The following is a 17,609-nucleotide window of genomic DNA, read 5'->3' on the forward strand; positions in this document are numbered from 1 at the left end:
ATGGATTTATGGAGTTGAGGATTTGGAATCGGGTGATTATTTTATTATTTATAGAGTTTATGGATGGATTAGAAGGATAATTAATTTTGTTGATATAATAATTTATGGAAATAAATTGGATGGGAATGCTCACGAACCGTGGATGTACAGATTTAGTAAGCCTAGCTATGAATTTGAGAGAGATCCTAGAAAGGAATAGTCAGTGGGCCATATATAGGAATATGAGATTCTCTTATTCTGGATAAGACAGAAAGATTGGCGCTGAGTCAGCATCCACAATGTTATAATATTATAATATCCATCATCCCATTTAAAAAAAATATAAAATCCATTGTCACATATTTATTATAACAATATCCTTTTTTCATTCATATACCTTTTAACATTAACACTCATTATTTATAGATCTCACAATCTGCTCAATCATCTTAAAATTATATCATATTAAATAAATATATTTTAAAATATTTAATTTTTAAAATTTTATAATTTAAAATTAAAAATAATTTGGCTATGGATTCATCCACATGCTGTGTCAAGTTTTGCTATAAATATATCCGGTTGACACGTGTCTTTTTTTTTTCTTTTTTTTTTTTTGACTTTATCCTTCCGTAAGAATATTTTATTAATTTGATCAAGAGGATTGTCTATACTATTAGAAATATAATATTAGCTATTTTAATTTTGTCAATGAAATAAATTAGTCAATTTTTTTATTTATTGATTAATATCTAAAAATCCCAAAATAGAGGAAGAAGGATTAAAAAATTGATGTTCATCGTAATTGGTATTTTTTTTTTTATTAATACTATGAGATTTATAGTATATTAGAAATTTAGTATATTAAAATTTTAGGATACAATATGATGTCAATTAATTGATGTTCATCTTAAGTTTAGTTTGTTAAGAATAATAAAATAGTAAAAATAATTTTTTGTGAAAAAAAAGTGGGGTCCGTGCAAAGGTATGAGAGAGTTATTGAGATGTTTTTTTTAGTGGAGAGGTATATAGGATTTTTTTATTTTTAACATAGTGTAGGTAGTGGAGTAGCTAGGATTTTCACTCCGGAGGGGTAAAGTAACAGAGTCGGCGAACGATGACGGTGATGCTGACGGCAAACAACGGTGTTGGCTAAGCAAAAGGAATCAATTAAGTAAATTTCACTTCAATTAGAAGATGTTTTTTTATGGAGCATCGGTGAAGTGACGACATTAGCCAAGTGAACACAACGACCATACAACAAATGATAGTGATGATGATAGCAATCGGTGTCCGGCGATAGCGACTTGGGTTATAACGGTAGCAACATGTCGTGAAAGATTTTGTGGATAAAATTAGAGTTAGAAAAAAGAATATGAAAAAAATTATACGAAGAAAAAAAATGACAAGAGGAAAATAAAAGTTTAGGATTAGAGGAGGAAGAAGAAAAACGGATAAAGAAAAAAGTTGACTTGGGAAAAGAGGAAAATGGATTAGGTTGAAAGGGTTTTAATTGGAATTTTTTACTAAAAAGATGAGAAAGTTTTAAAATTCATGACTATATATATTTTTTATTTTTTTTCACCGTATTAATATTTTCAATGAATTTCAGGAGATACGATCATACCCCCTGAACCTTATATAACTATGCCTTTGAGTGTAGATATGACAACGAATAAGCTCTTTAAGAGTTTCAATGTGTGTGGATGTCCTTCGTACATTAAATTATATAATATAGCTCATATATATATATATATATATATATATATATATATATATGTATATATATATATATAGCTCATATATATATATATATATATATATATATATATATATATATAAATAAATAAAATATATTTTTTACGATTTTATTAGTAGAGTTCAGGCATCCTAAATGGAATATAATTTTTTAGTTAATTTTTTTTTTAAGATTTTACCTCTAGGGGTTGCCATTTGAATTATAGTATTTAGTTAAAAAAAATTAAAAATGAAATAAATTTAAGTATTTACGGAGTATTGTAATATGTTAAGGGGATATCGTAACGTATTAGCTACCTATATAAAAAAATATTGTTTTTTTAATTAAAATGTCTGTGTTTTGTTATTTTTTTAATTTTGAATTAAAAAATAATTAATTTTTTTTAAGATTTTATTTTTAGGGTTCAGGCTTTGGGTTATGTATCAAAGTTATATTTTTTTTTTAGATTTTATCTCTAGGGTTCAGACTTTGGGTTATAGTATCATCAAAGCTATTTAGGGTTTAGGCTTTGTGTTATAGTATCAAAGCTATTTTTTTTTTTTAGATTTTACCTCTAGGGTTTCGGCTTTGGGTTATAGTATCAAAGCTATTTTTTTTAGATTTTACCTCTAGGATTCAGGCTTCCCAATTAAGTTATAGTGTTTAGTTTAAAAAAAAATAAAATAAAATTAATATAAGTATTTATTGAGTATTGTAACATGATGAGGGGATATATTAATGTATTAAAATTTTATATAAGGAAATATTAATTTTTTTAATTTAAAATATTAAAAAATTAAAAAAAAACTATTAATTGATCTCCTGCGCGACACGCACAGTTGCGCACTGTGCGCGTTGCGCAGGAGATCAAAACTCTCTCTATATATATATATATAATTCTCAAAGTCGCTCCTGCACATTGTTAAAAAATCAAAAATATTTTAAATAATATTATTTATAATATTTTTATAATATAATTCAATATAAATATATAGACACATTTATCCTACAATTTTTTATATAAAATTATTTCTGTTTTCTATTAAAACTATTTTTTTTAACTCAATTACTTTAAAATTTTCAATATAAAATTATTCTATCTTTAACTGTTTACTTGTTAGTTTTTTTTTATTTATTCAATATTTAACTCATTGAATTTATAAAAAGAATAGGTTTAATAATAATTTATTAAAACTAATAAAAAATAACATATAAAAGATGATATTTTTAAAGATCTAGTTGGGTTAAACAAGCCCAAACTTATAGGGTTCAACATGCTAACCAAGCTAGTCATATCAAATTGGATGACAACTTAATGAGTCATGGTTTGGCTAAACAAGTCAACCGTATTTATTTATGATATATTTCATCTCTGTCAAACCCACCATAAGTTAATGCAAGTCGATGATCACCAACCCAAACAAGTACTCGTGTACCATAAATAAGATCATTTACCATTATTTCTCATCTATCGTATTTTTGCAAATGGGATTGGAGGTGTCAATTTAATGGTTAATTATAAGTTGATCCTATAATTTATTTTTTTCTTATACAACTTAAGAACGAATTGTAAAATTATCTGAGATGAATATAATTATTTTTTTACTATAAAAGTGAATGGAATTGGAGGAGGGAACAGGGTCCCATGTTATGTACGTCTTTGATGAAGAGCTCTCTAACTTGGCTCTTGGCCAAGTACAAAACCATGCAGATGTGAAGATCGTCGTTATTGTTTATAATGCTGAGCCTGAGCTCTCTAACATTGATCTGTGGGGCTCTTGTTAATTCAATTCCAAGTATCTTTCAAATAACGGAATCTGAGTCTGGATACTAACAACCTTGAAAGAAACAAAGAAATTACAAGTGAGAAAGCCCTATGCGATGAATGAACATAACAACAGACTTACAAACAGGAAGCCAAATGCTCATGTCGAAGCCCTATGAATGAAGCAAAAGTTTGTGGTTTTCTGGCATCTCGCCTTTCCTTATGCTCTACGATTGGGCAATTTGCCGACGAAAAAGTAACTATATTCATCTATACACTTGTCAAAATTGTTGCTGTAGTGTGATCTGTGCTCCTTCACTAACCTCATTCTCGTTGGAATCATAAATTGGAACCTTAAGTTCACTGTTAATACGGAAGACAGCAAGTTTTTTATTGAACCTAAATTCAAGGTTAGAATTCGATCATAATGCATTGATTCACCTGTGCAAGAACAGCAGCTGCTAACTGGAGACTTGGTTCCAAAGTCTCTGGTACAACCTTAAAATTCATAACATAACACATGGTAAGGCAGAAGGATCTTCTTCCACGAAATAATTAAATATAATAGATAATAATCATAATAATAATGCTGAACATATTTTGCTATCTTACCACGGCTTCAAAAGGAATGGTGTATTAAGTATTAGATCACTAATACCGCACTTGCACCTGCCTTCTCTAAGTTAATACCATGATCAACATCATGAGCTCGAACAAATGTTTTAACATTTGGAAAGTATTTGCTCAATGCCCAAACTGTCCTATAATTTGCACCAGGACTATCTAAAGCTACCGCAGCAGCACATGTGCTCTGTCTGCCCCTACTTTATGAAGAACCTATAAGTTTCATATTAAAGATGTCAACGATTATTATGTAGGTAAGTTCAAATATACATGGAGAAGCTCATAACCTCTTTGCTTCCTGCATCGCCAAAATACACAGGAAGGTCAAGTGCCCGACCAACAGCCACCTGATCACTGATAATATGGCATAAAGAAATTAACATCTCAAAGTGCAAAAAGTAGTTGTATTCTGAGCATTTAAAATTGAACATCAAAAGTAGTTTCAATATCAGAAAAAAATGTTTGCCTTAGTAAAGCAAGAAATCAAGAGTTCAAAAAGAAAATTGTAACAAGATGACAAAAGATGTTGAAGTTTTATCAGCAGACAATATGAAAGTTTGAGTTGTTAGAAAGGGACTGTTTTATAAATGTATATTCTTAACAGAAATGGTTAAAGATTCAAATATGCTCGCAAAACTCCCTATTTATCCTATAGCTTAAAATGTTGGCTGTGCACCTGAAAGGTAAATTCAGCAACTAAGATTTAAGAATACATAATCAGCAACAACTAGTGAGATATGTGAAAATATGTCATAGAAGACTACCCCTCCTTTTGATGAGTTTGGCGAAATGAGAGGTATCAGAATCAAAAGAACCACCACTGCTAGGTCCTGCAAGTGAATAAACCATGTCCTCTCAAGGCGGTGTGGTGGTTACGGCATGGGGTGTTGCCACATGAGGTCTTGGGTCAAAACTCAGCGCATCCAAACATACCTTCCCCCATGCCTTGGTCACTTGCATTAATGGTTAGTAGACACCCATGATTTATCTCCTCCGTGTTGGCATAGGGATGGAGCGGGGTGAGAGAATCGCCTTTTTTGCCACATGTAAGTGAATAAACCATGGATTTACAGATTCAAAAAAAGAATATAAACAGGAGCACAACATGTAGACAATTACAAACAGCATAAACAAATTTCCTTAAGAATTGAGAATCTACTATGTGAATTTAGCACTTCAACAGCAGGACAAATGTATTCAGTATAACATAACCCAAGAGCATGATATGTCACCTCAGTGGTATTATGACCAGGGTAGTCATATTCTTCAAGCCGAATGCAGAAGTTTAGCTTAGAGAGGAGAGGTATACCTGGAAGAGCACATAGAGAAAGTAGCACGCCCATGGCGCGATGTGCTCTCCCCTCTTTCTTGCAGCACCTAGAAATATGTAACTTAAAATTTTAGTTGAATCATACAAAAAAATACAATAAAAAAGTATCAATACAGAAGATACTGAACTGAGGCAAAATAATGGCATTAAAATCATAAAATGCATAAACAGAAAAGTAAAATAATGAGGGGAGGCAACACAACTGCTGTAGATGAAAGAGTGAGACCATTGCCAATAACAATTGCTGCTGGACCTGGTTGCCCAGCGAAAAAAATAAACTACCAATCCAACAACTGCAGCAGTGACAAGAACCTTCAAAATGCCAAGAAAAATCGCATGTGGTAACAGACTTCTTTGCAACAATCCATTACATTTCAACAGCTCAAATAACACACCTGAGAGGAACCTAACCCAAAGACGTATTTCTTCATTGAGCTTAGTCTTTCAACAGAAAGCTGCAACAAAAATAAAAAATAAGGCATATCCTCAAACAAGTATGACACGAGATCAGCCATTAGCATGTTAGCAATTGATGAAAAATAGAATTGAGACACTACCTCGAGTCCAATATTGAACAGCAAGAAAACAACTCCAAATTCAGCAATGGCCTTTGTCCCATGAACATTATGAGCATGAAGGAATACAAAGAAAGTGTTTCAATCAACTTAGTTATGAAAGACCAATTTGATACAAGGCACTAAGCAAAAGACATTGTTTTATCTGAGACAACCACCATTAATAGATTTGTCAGAAAATCATGTAGAAGGTCCTCACAGACTCAGCACAAACTTCAAGCATTGCACCAACAAGACAGTGCTGGGCTTACCTCCAGGTATTTTCTGGAATGCTAGTACAAAGATAACACTAGCTAGCAATAACCACAGCATGTCAAAGAGGGAGGCTTCTTCTTCGTTTATCTGAAAACACAAGTTAAGATTAAATATTTACACAAAATATTTATTTGTGAATGGTTAGTGCATTTCAATGAACTCCAAAAAATTAAATCAAATTTAAATAGATTATATCTGTAGTTAAAAATGGCATGCCTCTTGCTGAGATAAGAGTTGAATAAGCTTCTTTAATGTTTTAGGGATCTTCCTTATTGCCTGCATCATAGACTTGGAAGATGAGGCAACTTCCTCGATGGTGATTATATCTGGCTGCTGAAGCAGTTGTGAGGTCCTTTCTGCTCGACTACTTATAAAGAAAGCCCTGGTACAGTAATGAGAAGAAAGTCACTAAACTCTGACAAATTATTTGCTCATAAGAAAGTAGAATGAACTAGTATTACAAAGTATGCACTAGTATTACAAGTCATATCACATCCTACAGGAGAAAAAAGTAATCAAGAAGAAAATTCCATCAGTTTAAGAAAAAACACTAATTAACTAAATGCTTTCATAAGAATAATAGCATAATGTTCAAGTTTCAGTTATTCAATGAAATGATGTGTTTGTAAAACCGCATCATACAAACCAAACAATTCCATCATACTTTCAAGGCCAAGAATGGAAACATAACTATTGCAAGTTCTTCTACATAATGCAACATATTAACAAAGAGATGATAGCAACTATATGTGAAATTGTTGATTTACTATACAATCACATGTGAACCTAGTTGAATAGATAACTTCCTAGCTCATGTGCTTCCTAGGCCACAGCTGGTGCTAAAGATTAAGATTTACTATATGTCTAACATGGAGGAGCTGACATGAAGCAACTCCCTCAGCTCATCCAGCTGACAGGCGTCCTTTTCCTCTACCAGCGGACTAATCGACTTAGAATCATAAACATGCTCTACTTCTGATTCCTCCATAGGAGACTCGTGTTCATCTACTAATTCACCTCCAATCAAATCAGTATCCTCTCAGCTAACACCAATATATGCGATGGAATCGTTGGAGTGATTATTCAATAGCATGGGCCGCTTCAAAAGTTTCCTATGGTTAAAGAGATCGCTTCCAGAAACTCTCCTCTTTTGCGAGTCCGCGAAATCTCTCCCATACGCTCCCCCTCGAACGCAACGAAGCTCGCAACGTTTCCTCCCCGGCGAATCAATCGCAAAATGAACCACAGAGTCGCGAACTAAATAGCGACTCCGACCTCTGTAAGCGAACTTCCAATAACCCAAACCGATGCCACAATCGTGCGCCGTCGACGACATCCGAACGCCACAAGCTAAATCCATTCTAGGCTGCCGGACAAGCAAATCTGGCACCTCCCCCGCCTGTGGAACAAAAAGAAACCCCAATCATGAGCACAACACTGCCAAGACAACCCTCCCCTCGCAGAAAGAAATACCGCAATTAAATCATTCATACCTAACTCGGCCACACTTTCTCTCAAAACACCGAATAAGAAAGATCAAAGCCCTCGACACGGGATGAGAGCAGGAGCGATGGCGGAAAGCGGCGATTCCGGCGGCGCCAGCTCAGGCGAGGGCGTGGACGATCATCGACTGCGGAGAGGCAGAGCGCGTCGGTGGCAGTAGCTCATTCGCCGCAGCTGGTGCCACGTGACCAATGGCATAGTTTGGATCTTCAACTGCCCGAGCTATTATGAACAATAATATGCACAAGGAAAAAAAATTCAATGAAAATTTCAAGAATAGACACATAAAGTCATGGCCCATCATTTTACTTTTTGTAGGCCCATCATTTTTATGTGTCTATCCTTGAGATTTTCATTGAGTTTTTTTCTTTTTACATATCATTTTTCTATTATTTTATGACTGTACTTTCATTTGCTTTTCTCGATACACAAATAAAAAAAATATCTTTTTTAAATTTGGACTCAATATATAAATTTAAAAATTATTAAGAAGTTAGATTTAAAAATTACTAGAAAGTTAGATTTAAATTGAATATATAAATCTAAAATTTATTAGGTTACTAGATTTCATTGACATGGAAATCTAAAAATTATTGGACTACTAGATTTCATTGGGATGGAAGCCTAAAATTTATTGGGATGTTGAATTCGATCTCAATATATAAGCCTAAAAGTTATTTGGCTATTATGCTACACTGGGTTAAGTCAGGTAAATCCTAACCTTGACTACACCATTGCACATGACGAGGCATCGTCGTCGGAAGTTGATGGAACGCAACGGCACCTCGCTCCTCGAGAGATTGGATTCGGATATGGAATCCGAATCCGAATATGATGGGAAAAGATAATTTTATTTATAAACAATAATAAAAATTAAAAGTACACCATCATTTAACAAATCATCATATTGGTGCCCTTTTCAATTAACGTCAAATGAATACCATATTTAACATAAACCACTCAAAATAATCGTCAACTAAATTTTAATATTTATATTGTAGCAACTAGTAAATAATTATTATAATATGTAATAGCTAGCTATGAGTTGCTACATGTCATTATAGTAGCCGTCTGTTAATTTTTACATAGTCAATTATAATTAAATAATATTCATTTGAAATGTAATAGGTGTAAGAGAGTTCTTTTAATTTATTTTATTCATTGAAATATTATTTTGACCATATTGTCACTCTTCAATAAGTAAAATCAACATAGGTTAATCGCTATTATAAAAGTTAGCAACTAGCTGTTACACATTATTAAAATCCTCTTTGTTTGTTGATTGAAATGTTGTTTTAATATGTTATCACTATTCAATAAGTAAAATCAACATAAAATAATGACATTATTTTATAAGCTAGCAACCAACTGTTACATGTTATAGTAACTACTTACTATCTTTTATACAGTCGATCGTAATTTGATAATATTCATTTGAAATGTAATGGATATCATGAAATTCTCTTAGTTGGTTTTGCTCAATTAAATATTATTTTAATCAATTTATCAATTAACAACCAACTACTATACGTTATGATAGTCATTTGTTATCTTCTATATATATAATTGATCGTGGTCAAATAATATTCGTTTGAAATACAGTAACTATCATGGAGTTCTCTTAATTTATTTTATTCATTGAAATATTATTTAAATTAAATTATCACTCTCAATTAAGAAAAATCAAGGTAAGATAATAATACTATTGTAACAATTAACAACCATTTATTACACGCTATAACAACTATCAACCAGCTGCTACACATTATCGTAATTATCAACCAAATGCTATATATTGTAGCAGTATGTACTAATTGTTATAACCTAAATTTTAAAATTCAATCCAAGCAAATTTTGGGTAATTTATTTTAAATGGACATTCAAAAGGGGTATCCATTCAAATGATGCATTTTATTTTTTCTAAAAAAATCTTATTCATGTAATGTAATTTTTTATTGTTATAAAAAATATATTTAAAATACTAACTGAAAGTAAAAGTAAATGCTTAATAATTTATATAAAAAAATTAAAATTACGAAACTGAGCACTATATGAATTTATTTATATTTAATTAGCTTTAAAAAATTATAAATCAAATAAGTTTGAAATGGAAAAAAAATTCTCCCGTGTGTTATTTTATGAGTTTCTATTATGAATCAACACTTTTTTCTTTAAATTAAGAGTTTCAATTTATGTTATCTTTAATGTTTTTTTAATGAACGAACATTTTTTCTTTAAATTACGAGTTGCTTTTTTATTTAGAATATTTTTAAATAAAATTTGACTAAATTACACTTACCTTCTCGAAGTTTTAGATATTCAATTTTAAAATATTTATTCTATTTCCTAGTGGCAAATTGGATGTGAACAAAATCCCAATAATTTTTTTTAAAAAAAAACTCATAAGATAGTTACATCTACTCTAAGAAATCCAACCTAATCAACATCTACTAAATCTACTTTTGAAAATTTAATCTAGAAATAATTAAAAAAATATTACTTCTTAATTATATAATTAGATTTATTCTTACCTAAATCCAACCTCTCACAAGCTTCATTTAATTATAACCCTCAATTTTTTCATTTCGTCACACATTTCCCATTTTTCTCTCCCAACATAAGGAAACTTGGCTCACGATAAGGCCTCCGATATGCCTGCAGAGCACCAGAACTTCCCCTCGGTGGCGCATTGTTGCGACACCGGCCGCGAGGCACACGCCGCCGCCGCCGACCTCGACGGCACGCTCCTCGTCTCCCGAAGCTCCTTCCCTTACTTCTTCCTCCTCGCCGTCGAGGCCGGCGGCTTCCTCCGCGGCGCCGCCTTGCTCCTCCTCTCCCCGGCCATCCTCCTCGTCTACAAGCTCTTCTCCGAGGCCGCCGGCATCAAGATGCTCATCTACGTGGCGGTGGCCGGCGTCCGCGCGCGCGACGTGGAGCTGGCGGCGCGCGCGGTGCTGCCGCGGTTCTACGCCGCGGACGTGCGCAGGGACAGCTGGCGCGCGTTCCGAGCCTGCGGGCGAAGGCGGGTGGTGGTGACGGCGAACCCGCGGGTGATGGTGGAGGAGTTCGCCCGGGAGTGCTTGGGGGCGGACAAGGTCCTGGGGACGGAGCTGGAGGTGGACGAGAGGACGGGGCGGGCCACGGGGAGGGTGACCGCCGACGGCGTCATGGTGGGGCGCCGGAAGAGGGAAGCTGTGGAGAGGGAGTTCAAGGCGGAGCCTCTGCCGGAGTTGGGGCTCGGAGACCGGGAATCCGACCACGACTTCATGGATCTCTGCAAGGTCCCTGCTCGTTACGTTTCCTCTATTTTCTTAATTTTCAAAAACTAATTCAAAATTTCAATTTTTTTTGCTTCTATCGCCATAATTTTCTCAGCTAGATCATTAAAAAGTGTTTTTTTTTCTTTCAAGATTAACGAATCAGTAGTTCGATTTTTGGGGTTGCAGGAAGCGTACATGGTTCCTTACGATCGTAAGGCGGCTCGCGTGCCAGCGGCGGAGCTCGATTCGCCGATCATCTTCCACGACGGCCGGCTGGTTCAGCGGCCGGATCCCTTCGTCGCCCTCCTCACCCTCCTATGGCTCCCGTTCGGCTTCGCTCTCGCCCTTCTCCGCGTCTTCCTCAACCTCCCTGTCCCCGCCCCCTTCGTCCGCCACACTTACCGCCTCACCGGCATCCGCCTTTCCATCCGCGGCTCCCCACCTCCGGGGCGCACCCCTGGGCACCTCTTCGTCTGTAACCACCGCACCGCGCTGGACCCCATCATCATCAGCATCGCGCTGGGCCGCCCGGTGGCGTGCGTCACCTACAGCGTGAGCCCTGTCTCTGTTTCCTTGTCCCCGATCCGCGCCGTCGCCCTCTCACGTGATCGCGCCGCCGACGCCGCCCGCATCGCGGCGCTGCTGGAGGAGGGTGACGTGGTGGTGTGTCCGGAGGGGACGACGTGCCGGGAGCCGGCATTACTGAGATTCAGCAAGCTGTTCGCGGAGCTGACTGACCGAATCGTGCCGGTGGCGGTGGAGGCGAGGCAGGGGGTGTTCTACGCGAGCACCGTGCGTGGGTGGAAGTGCATGGACCCATTCTTCTTTTTCATGAACCCGCGGCCGGCGTACGAGGTCACGTTCCTGCCGCCGCTGCGGGCGGAGGAGACGTGCGGCAGCGGGAGGCGGACCCCGGAGGAGGTGGCGAACTACGTGCAGGCAGCCATCGCCGGGACACTCGGGTTCACATGCACTGGGCTCACCAGGAAAGACAAGTACATGAGGCTCGGCGGCAACGACGGCAAGCTTCGGCCGGAGCCTGAGAAGAAGGTGGAATGATCGACGCCAAGTGCTTGTCGTCTGGTCATGAGTTCAAATTTCGAAAATAAGCTCAAACTGCTTAAAATAGATCCACCCTTTTATATACATATTCTGATTTCTTTTATGAATAACTATTTAATTATATTTTAAGTATGATTGTTTTGATATTTGCTAACGCAATTTAAATTAGATATCTGTTTTAATGGGTTGAATAAGGTTACTGACTATCATAATAAGAGTGGAAGTTTAATATGATCAAATTTGGACGATGAACATTATCGATCAAGAACATAACCGTAAGCGGAGCCGTAAGAGTTTCAAACTTATTATCAAACTTGAGAGATATTCTTAAAAGATACATCTGCATACCGTGCCATAATTTTATAATTGATTATAACGATAGAATTTAGCATCTAAGTCTTAAAGTCGGGAGTGATAACTAGAGAGCTTATTTTGATAATCTTTACTTTTAGGAGTATTAGTTGGTCGATCAAAAATGACATCCTGTTTGAGTTCCTAAAGATCGAGAAACAAACCTAAAATATTTGTCTAGTCAATCTAGGGCATGAATAGTTATTTGGGGGCCATTATAGCGGATATTCATCCAAATATAGATTGTTATATGTTAAGTGAAGGGGAGCTTGACACAACGATAAAATTGATGAATCATGGAAGTAACCTCTTACAAAGTAAGATAAAATTATATATAATAAATTCAACATGATCCGATTTTTCTTTGAGATCCCACATTAACAAGAACTTTATGCACCTAACTATCCTTAATATGGTAAATGAAATTGAGATTTTGAGAGATTGTTTGCTTCTAGAGAGCATCTAAGATTTTTTTTTTTTTTTCATATTATGATATTATTGTTGGGTCTCAATCAAAGATGAGACCTTGCCCAATCAAAATTTCTTGATCTAGGAGTGAATCTAGATGAAGGGTATTCTCAAGTAAAGAATGTTTTGCCTAAATCAGAAAGTTTTCCAATTAGTTTGGAGACATACTAAAGTATTATCCTATTCAGCAGCAAAAGAGATCACCAAACCCTGGAGAAGAAGCTAGATTGATGCTATCAGGCACTAGAAGATACAATTATCTTTGGCATACATTCACCCCTATCACATTCAATTTGGTATGGTGTTTGAACATCATGTTAGCTTTATAAAAGTTTTGAATTTGTGTCATTTTTCTATCTTAATTCCAACTCATAGCAAAAAAATCTAGAAAAAGTCACAAATCGAGAAAGTACAAGTCATTAGATGCTCAATGAAGATAACAAAGATGCAAGATCAGTTGAGAGAACTTGGAACTAACCTTAGCAAGTTGATTTCATTTTCGGGGGAAAAAAAATCTTCTTATACCATTAACAAGGTTGAAACATTCTGAAACTATGCCAAAAAAAGATTGAGCACACCTTTTCTATGCAGCTTCCAGTAGTAGACCGACATTGCATTCCCAGTGAACAATAAAAGGTGGTAAATGAGAATACATCTTCGAAGTTCTTTAGTTTCAACTTGCTGCACTTCATCAAGTAAAGCACATGAATTGTTTGTTTTATAGTGAGTTTTGAGCTACAAATTGCATAAAAAAGAAGTATCATATACAAAGTTACTTATACACTTGCAATCAGCTTGATGCTTTCAAATAGGTTTGATCTTTACATAAAATTTATCAAAAATAATGATACCAACAAAATGTCATTGCACTAATGATACAGTGTATTATATGATATTCTTAAGACCTACAAAAGAGGATGTCAAAATGGAAATGATGCAAAGATCGATTACTCCAACGTAGATATTTCTTTCTCCCATTTGAGCCCAAACATTTGACGGCCAAAGGGCACAATAAGATTGTATCGTAGAATCTGAAAAATATGATAAAATAAAGAAGGAAATAAAGCTGCTGTTGAAACGAGTCTTAAGAAAAGCAAATATGTGAGTCCTTGAAGAACAAATACAGCAAGCTAAAATTATTCACCTTGCGGTTGATGTCGCCCATCTGAGCCTTGAGGATCTCAGAATCCTCCTGCCACTTCAATTGCTCATGATCAGATTTTCTGGCCCAAGCCTTCTTCAAGCTTGTCCTCCACTCGGCAATGCTGGAGTGGATTTCCTTGTTCAGTTCCACCCACTCAGGCACAAAACCATTTCTTGAGAGGATTCTGTACAAGGTGTCTTCTGCAGGATCTACATGTGGATTTGAATCAAGGTTAAGAGGTCTGCCTTTCCCTGGTAAATTCTCAAAATCCCCTTGTTCCATTGAATGCCATATCCTTTGTTCGACAACATTGACTATGTCAGTTTCCGACCTGAAATCGAAAGACCCCAACAGGTATGAAATCGAGCAATCAAACAGAACAAAACATCAACTATGTGTTGGTCACAAGGGAAAAGGTGAGGTTGTCTATATGATCAAAAGAATTGCACCCATAAGTGTCTGTTAAGCTAATCCGTCCAAAAAAAAAAATGGAACCTTTACAAAAAGCACTTAATCACATCGAATTTTGGATCAATTTCATCTCTCCCAGGAAACTGGGAGAAACTCTATGATTATTCTGTGGTGATCGATGATAATGGTGAGCGGTATCAGAAACTATCTAATCTAACAAAATATACTAAAATATAAAAAAAATCAAATAAAATCCAGATCGAGGAACAAAAGGACATGTGGAAGTTCGAAATAGAGGCGCCCCGTGCAAGACCTGATGGCGTTGCCCAGCCCGCGGAGCTCGGGAGGGAGCTTCCGCTCCTTTATCGCGTCAGCCACTGTTGCCAAACGGTGAGATAGATTCTTCTGCTGAGCCTTCGAAGACGACGAAGAAGCGGGGGAAGAGGACATCGCCGCGGACTCAGATGAGGCGGGGTCGGGATCGGTCCAGGAGAAGGACCATATCATGTGAAGATGGACGCGGAAGGAGTCAGGAGATCTCCGGACACGCAGCGGCGCCATCAGAGCTCCGGCCATCGTACTTGGTCGGCGTCGGAGTTGATTCCCCGCCCGATTGGAAACCCTACCCTCGTATCTAACGCGATCGATTCTTCGTTCGGCTGCGCACGGAACAGCCACCAGGGTTCTTTACGGCCAGGAAGCGGACACGGAACAGAGCAAGATCCATCATTAAAATTTAGAATTTTAAAATTGTCAATAAAATAATATTAATAAAAATTCAAGGTGTTAAATAATTTTAATTTCTATTATTTAAAATGAAAATAAAAATATTTTTAGAAATAAAATTAGATTAAGACGGAATGAAATGTTGTTTTGATAATAAATGAAAGCAAGTGCCCTTTGATTTTAAGCCTATAAATTTGACTAACTCTAATTTGTAAATCTAAAATAATTATAAATATTTTTAATATATAAAATAATTTAATATATGAGTTATATAAATTATATTAAAAAAATGAACATAAGAAAGAAGTAGGATTATCAAAACTAAACGAACAACAACTTTGCGTACACAATGTAACAATCCTAATCAAGATCCGCCTTGACCTATCGACAAGGGCAAGTTAAAGTAAAAGCAACTAAACGAACGAACCTCATCCCCTACAATTAATTTTAACGAAGATGATGTGTTAGGCCAAGAGTAAGTCCTAGAAGATGTTGAGTTTTTGGATTGTCAATTGTGAGCGTTTTTCGATTTATCTTGATGATCGATGAAAAATTTTCGTAGGATCAGATTGATCATCCAAACTTAATGTTACCCAACTTAATTAATATTTTTTTTTATAAATATTTGACTCGTAGCATGGACATACTTAGAGTGAAGTGAACTCCTTCCCTTCTTTGACTTCTGTCTTCTTCTTTATATCTCGATGACATGCACTTTGTTTGCTTCGAAGAGGAATCGTCTACTTGTCTTTTTCTTTCGATATTTACTTTTTAAGATTTTTAAAAAGGAGTTTGTTCCTTGCAAACAAACCAACCTCTAAAAATTTCATACACATCTTTTTCTTTGATGGTAGAGAAGCAAATTAAGAAACAAAACCCTAATTCAAGCTGACACTTTCACTCCCAGTCCCTCACTTCTCGATCGGATAATATTTTAGTACGATTGCTCATCTCAAGCTAATTGTATAATTTTAGTAACACTTAACTACAACGAGAATAAGAGATGGGAAGAACTCGAAGAATCAATCATGTATGGATAAATTGTCCTAAACTATCTGCTTATAAATATTTATTTCTCTTCGGTCCCCGTCAGAGAAAGTTTATTCCCACTCCCTATATGTAAACACTTATTTGCTTCAACTCTCTTTCAACCCTCTAATGCTCATCAATTTATCTAATTATCCTTATTTTTTAGGGGCAAAAATCTAAAATAAGATATAATTTTTTCTAAATTCATCAGCATTTAACTAGAATCTATCGATTGAGAATTGATCGACAATCGATCAATTTATCGTGAGGAAACAGAATGTACAAAAGATCTAAAATGATGTATAATTCTTTCTAAATTCAGTATCATTAAATTAGAATTGAATATATTTTATCAATTAACAATTGATTGGTTTGTCATAAGAGAACAGAAGAAAGTCCAAAATGAGATATAATTTTTCTTAAATTTAACATCATTTAATTATAATCAAGTATTTTTTCTATCCAATTTAGCTGTGCTCAATTGGATAGAAAATACACTCGATTTTAGTTAAATGTGCTCAATTGGATAGAAAATATATTCGATTTTAGTTAAATATAGTTGAATTTAAGAGAAATTATATCTCATTTTAGACTTTTTTTGCCTAACAAAATTAAAGGATTTTGGCCTTCAAGGTTGACTGAATTTAATGGCCATGGTTGTCAATGGTTTATGGTAGTAGTCAACGTTGGGAATTAGGAGGGAAAAAATATGTATTAGTGAGTTTTAATTAAAATTGAGGACAATAAGGTAAATTAGTGTTCATGGAGAACTTAAAAAAAATGATAATCCCAGTTAGTCTCATTGACTATCCCTGGGGGTGACTCGCCCGATCTTACGAAAGTTTCCCACCGACTATCTGTTGGGGTTGCAAGGTTGCAAACATAGTCCCATATTGGAAACACATGGGAAAGATCATGGGTTTATAAGAGAAAAAGATATCTCCATTGGCATGAGGCCTTTTGGGGGGAGCCCAAGAGCAAAACCATGAGGGCTTAGGCCCAAAGTTGACAATATCATGCAATTGTGGAGATATCTAAATTCTTTTTGATCCTACAATTGATATCAGAGCCCGGACTGCCAGAAGGTTTAACCGCCGACTGTGCACAAGAGCTATGGTCTGATTGAGCCATGTGGGTACAATATTGACCTCGAGAGGCTCTTATGTTCGGATCAAGAGGACCAGACACCAGGCAGGAAGTCCTAGTTGCGACTAGGCAAGGAAGTCCTAGTAGGTCGGGTGGACCGAGGGGCAGGAAGACCTGGTGGGTCGAGGATCGGACGTGGGAAGCCTATAGTCCTTTGTTTGAGGGGTGGATTGTTGGGGTTGCAAGGTTGCAAACATAATCCCATATTGGAAACACATGGGAAAGATCATGGGTTTATAAGAG

At 35.9% G+C, this 17,609-nt stretch overlaps 2 protein-coding genes, 1 long non-coding RNA gene and 1 pseudogene across 4 annotated transcripts; 1 reads left to right on the forward strand and 3 right to left on the reverse strand.

Annotated features, from left to right (window-relative positions):
* Positions 1–3,493: 3,493 nt before the first annotated feature.
* On the reverse strand, positions 3,494–6,086 carry LOC121987116 (annotated as a pseudogene).
* A 402-nt stretch (positions 6,087–6,488) lies between these two features.
* LOC121986281 lies at positions 6,489–7,974 on the reverse strand. Of its 2 annotated transcripts, none has more exons than XR_006113371.1 (3): positions 7,760–7,974; positions 7,284–7,665; positions 6,489–6,648 (listed from the first exon to the last, which is right to left on the reverse strand). It is a non-coding gene; the product is annotated as an uncharacterized LOC121986281 (long non-coding RNA). The 2 variants fall into 2 exon arrangements; XR_006113370.1 differs by having other exon boundaries at positions 7,124–7,665.
* Positions 7,975–10,346: 2,372 nt separating this feature from the next.
* On the forward strand, positions 10,347–12,237 carry LOC121986282 (glycerol-3-phosphate 2-O-acyltransferase 4-like). The gene is made up of 2 exons (XM_042540157.1): positions 10,347–11,050; positions 11,216–12,237. Exons 1-2 carry the CDS (start codon positions 10,421–10,423, stop codon positions 12,086–12,088), a joined length of 1,503 nt encoding a protein of 500 aa, XP_042396091.1. The 5' UTR covers positions 10,347–10,420; the 3' UTR covers positions 12,089–12,237.
* A 1,382-nt stretch (positions 12,238–13,619) lies between these two features.
* On the reverse strand, positions 13,620–15,158 carry LOC121986283 (dnaJ homolog subfamily C member 28-like). Its single transcript, XM_042540158.1, has 3 exons — positions 14,779–15,158; positions 14,055–14,385; positions 13,620–13,941 (listed from the first exon to the last, which is right to left on the reverse strand). The coding sequence occupies exons 1-3, from the start codon at positions 15,039–15,041 to the stop codon at positions 13,858–13,860; spliced, it is 678 nt and encodes a 225-aa protein (XP_042396092.1). The 5' UTR covers positions 15,042–15,158; the 3' UTR covers positions 13,620–13,857.
* Between the last annotated feature and the right edge of the window lie 2,451 nt (positions 15,159–17,609).

The sequence above is a fragment of the Zingiber officinale genome, chromosome 5B, assembly GCF_018446385.1.
Source record: "Zingiber officinale cultivar Zhangliang chromosome 5B, Zo_v1.1, whole genome shotgun sequence".
Taxonomy (NCBI): Eukaryota; Viridiplantae; Streptophyta; class Magnoliopsida; order Zingiberales; family Zingiberaceae; genus Zingiber; species Zingiber officinale.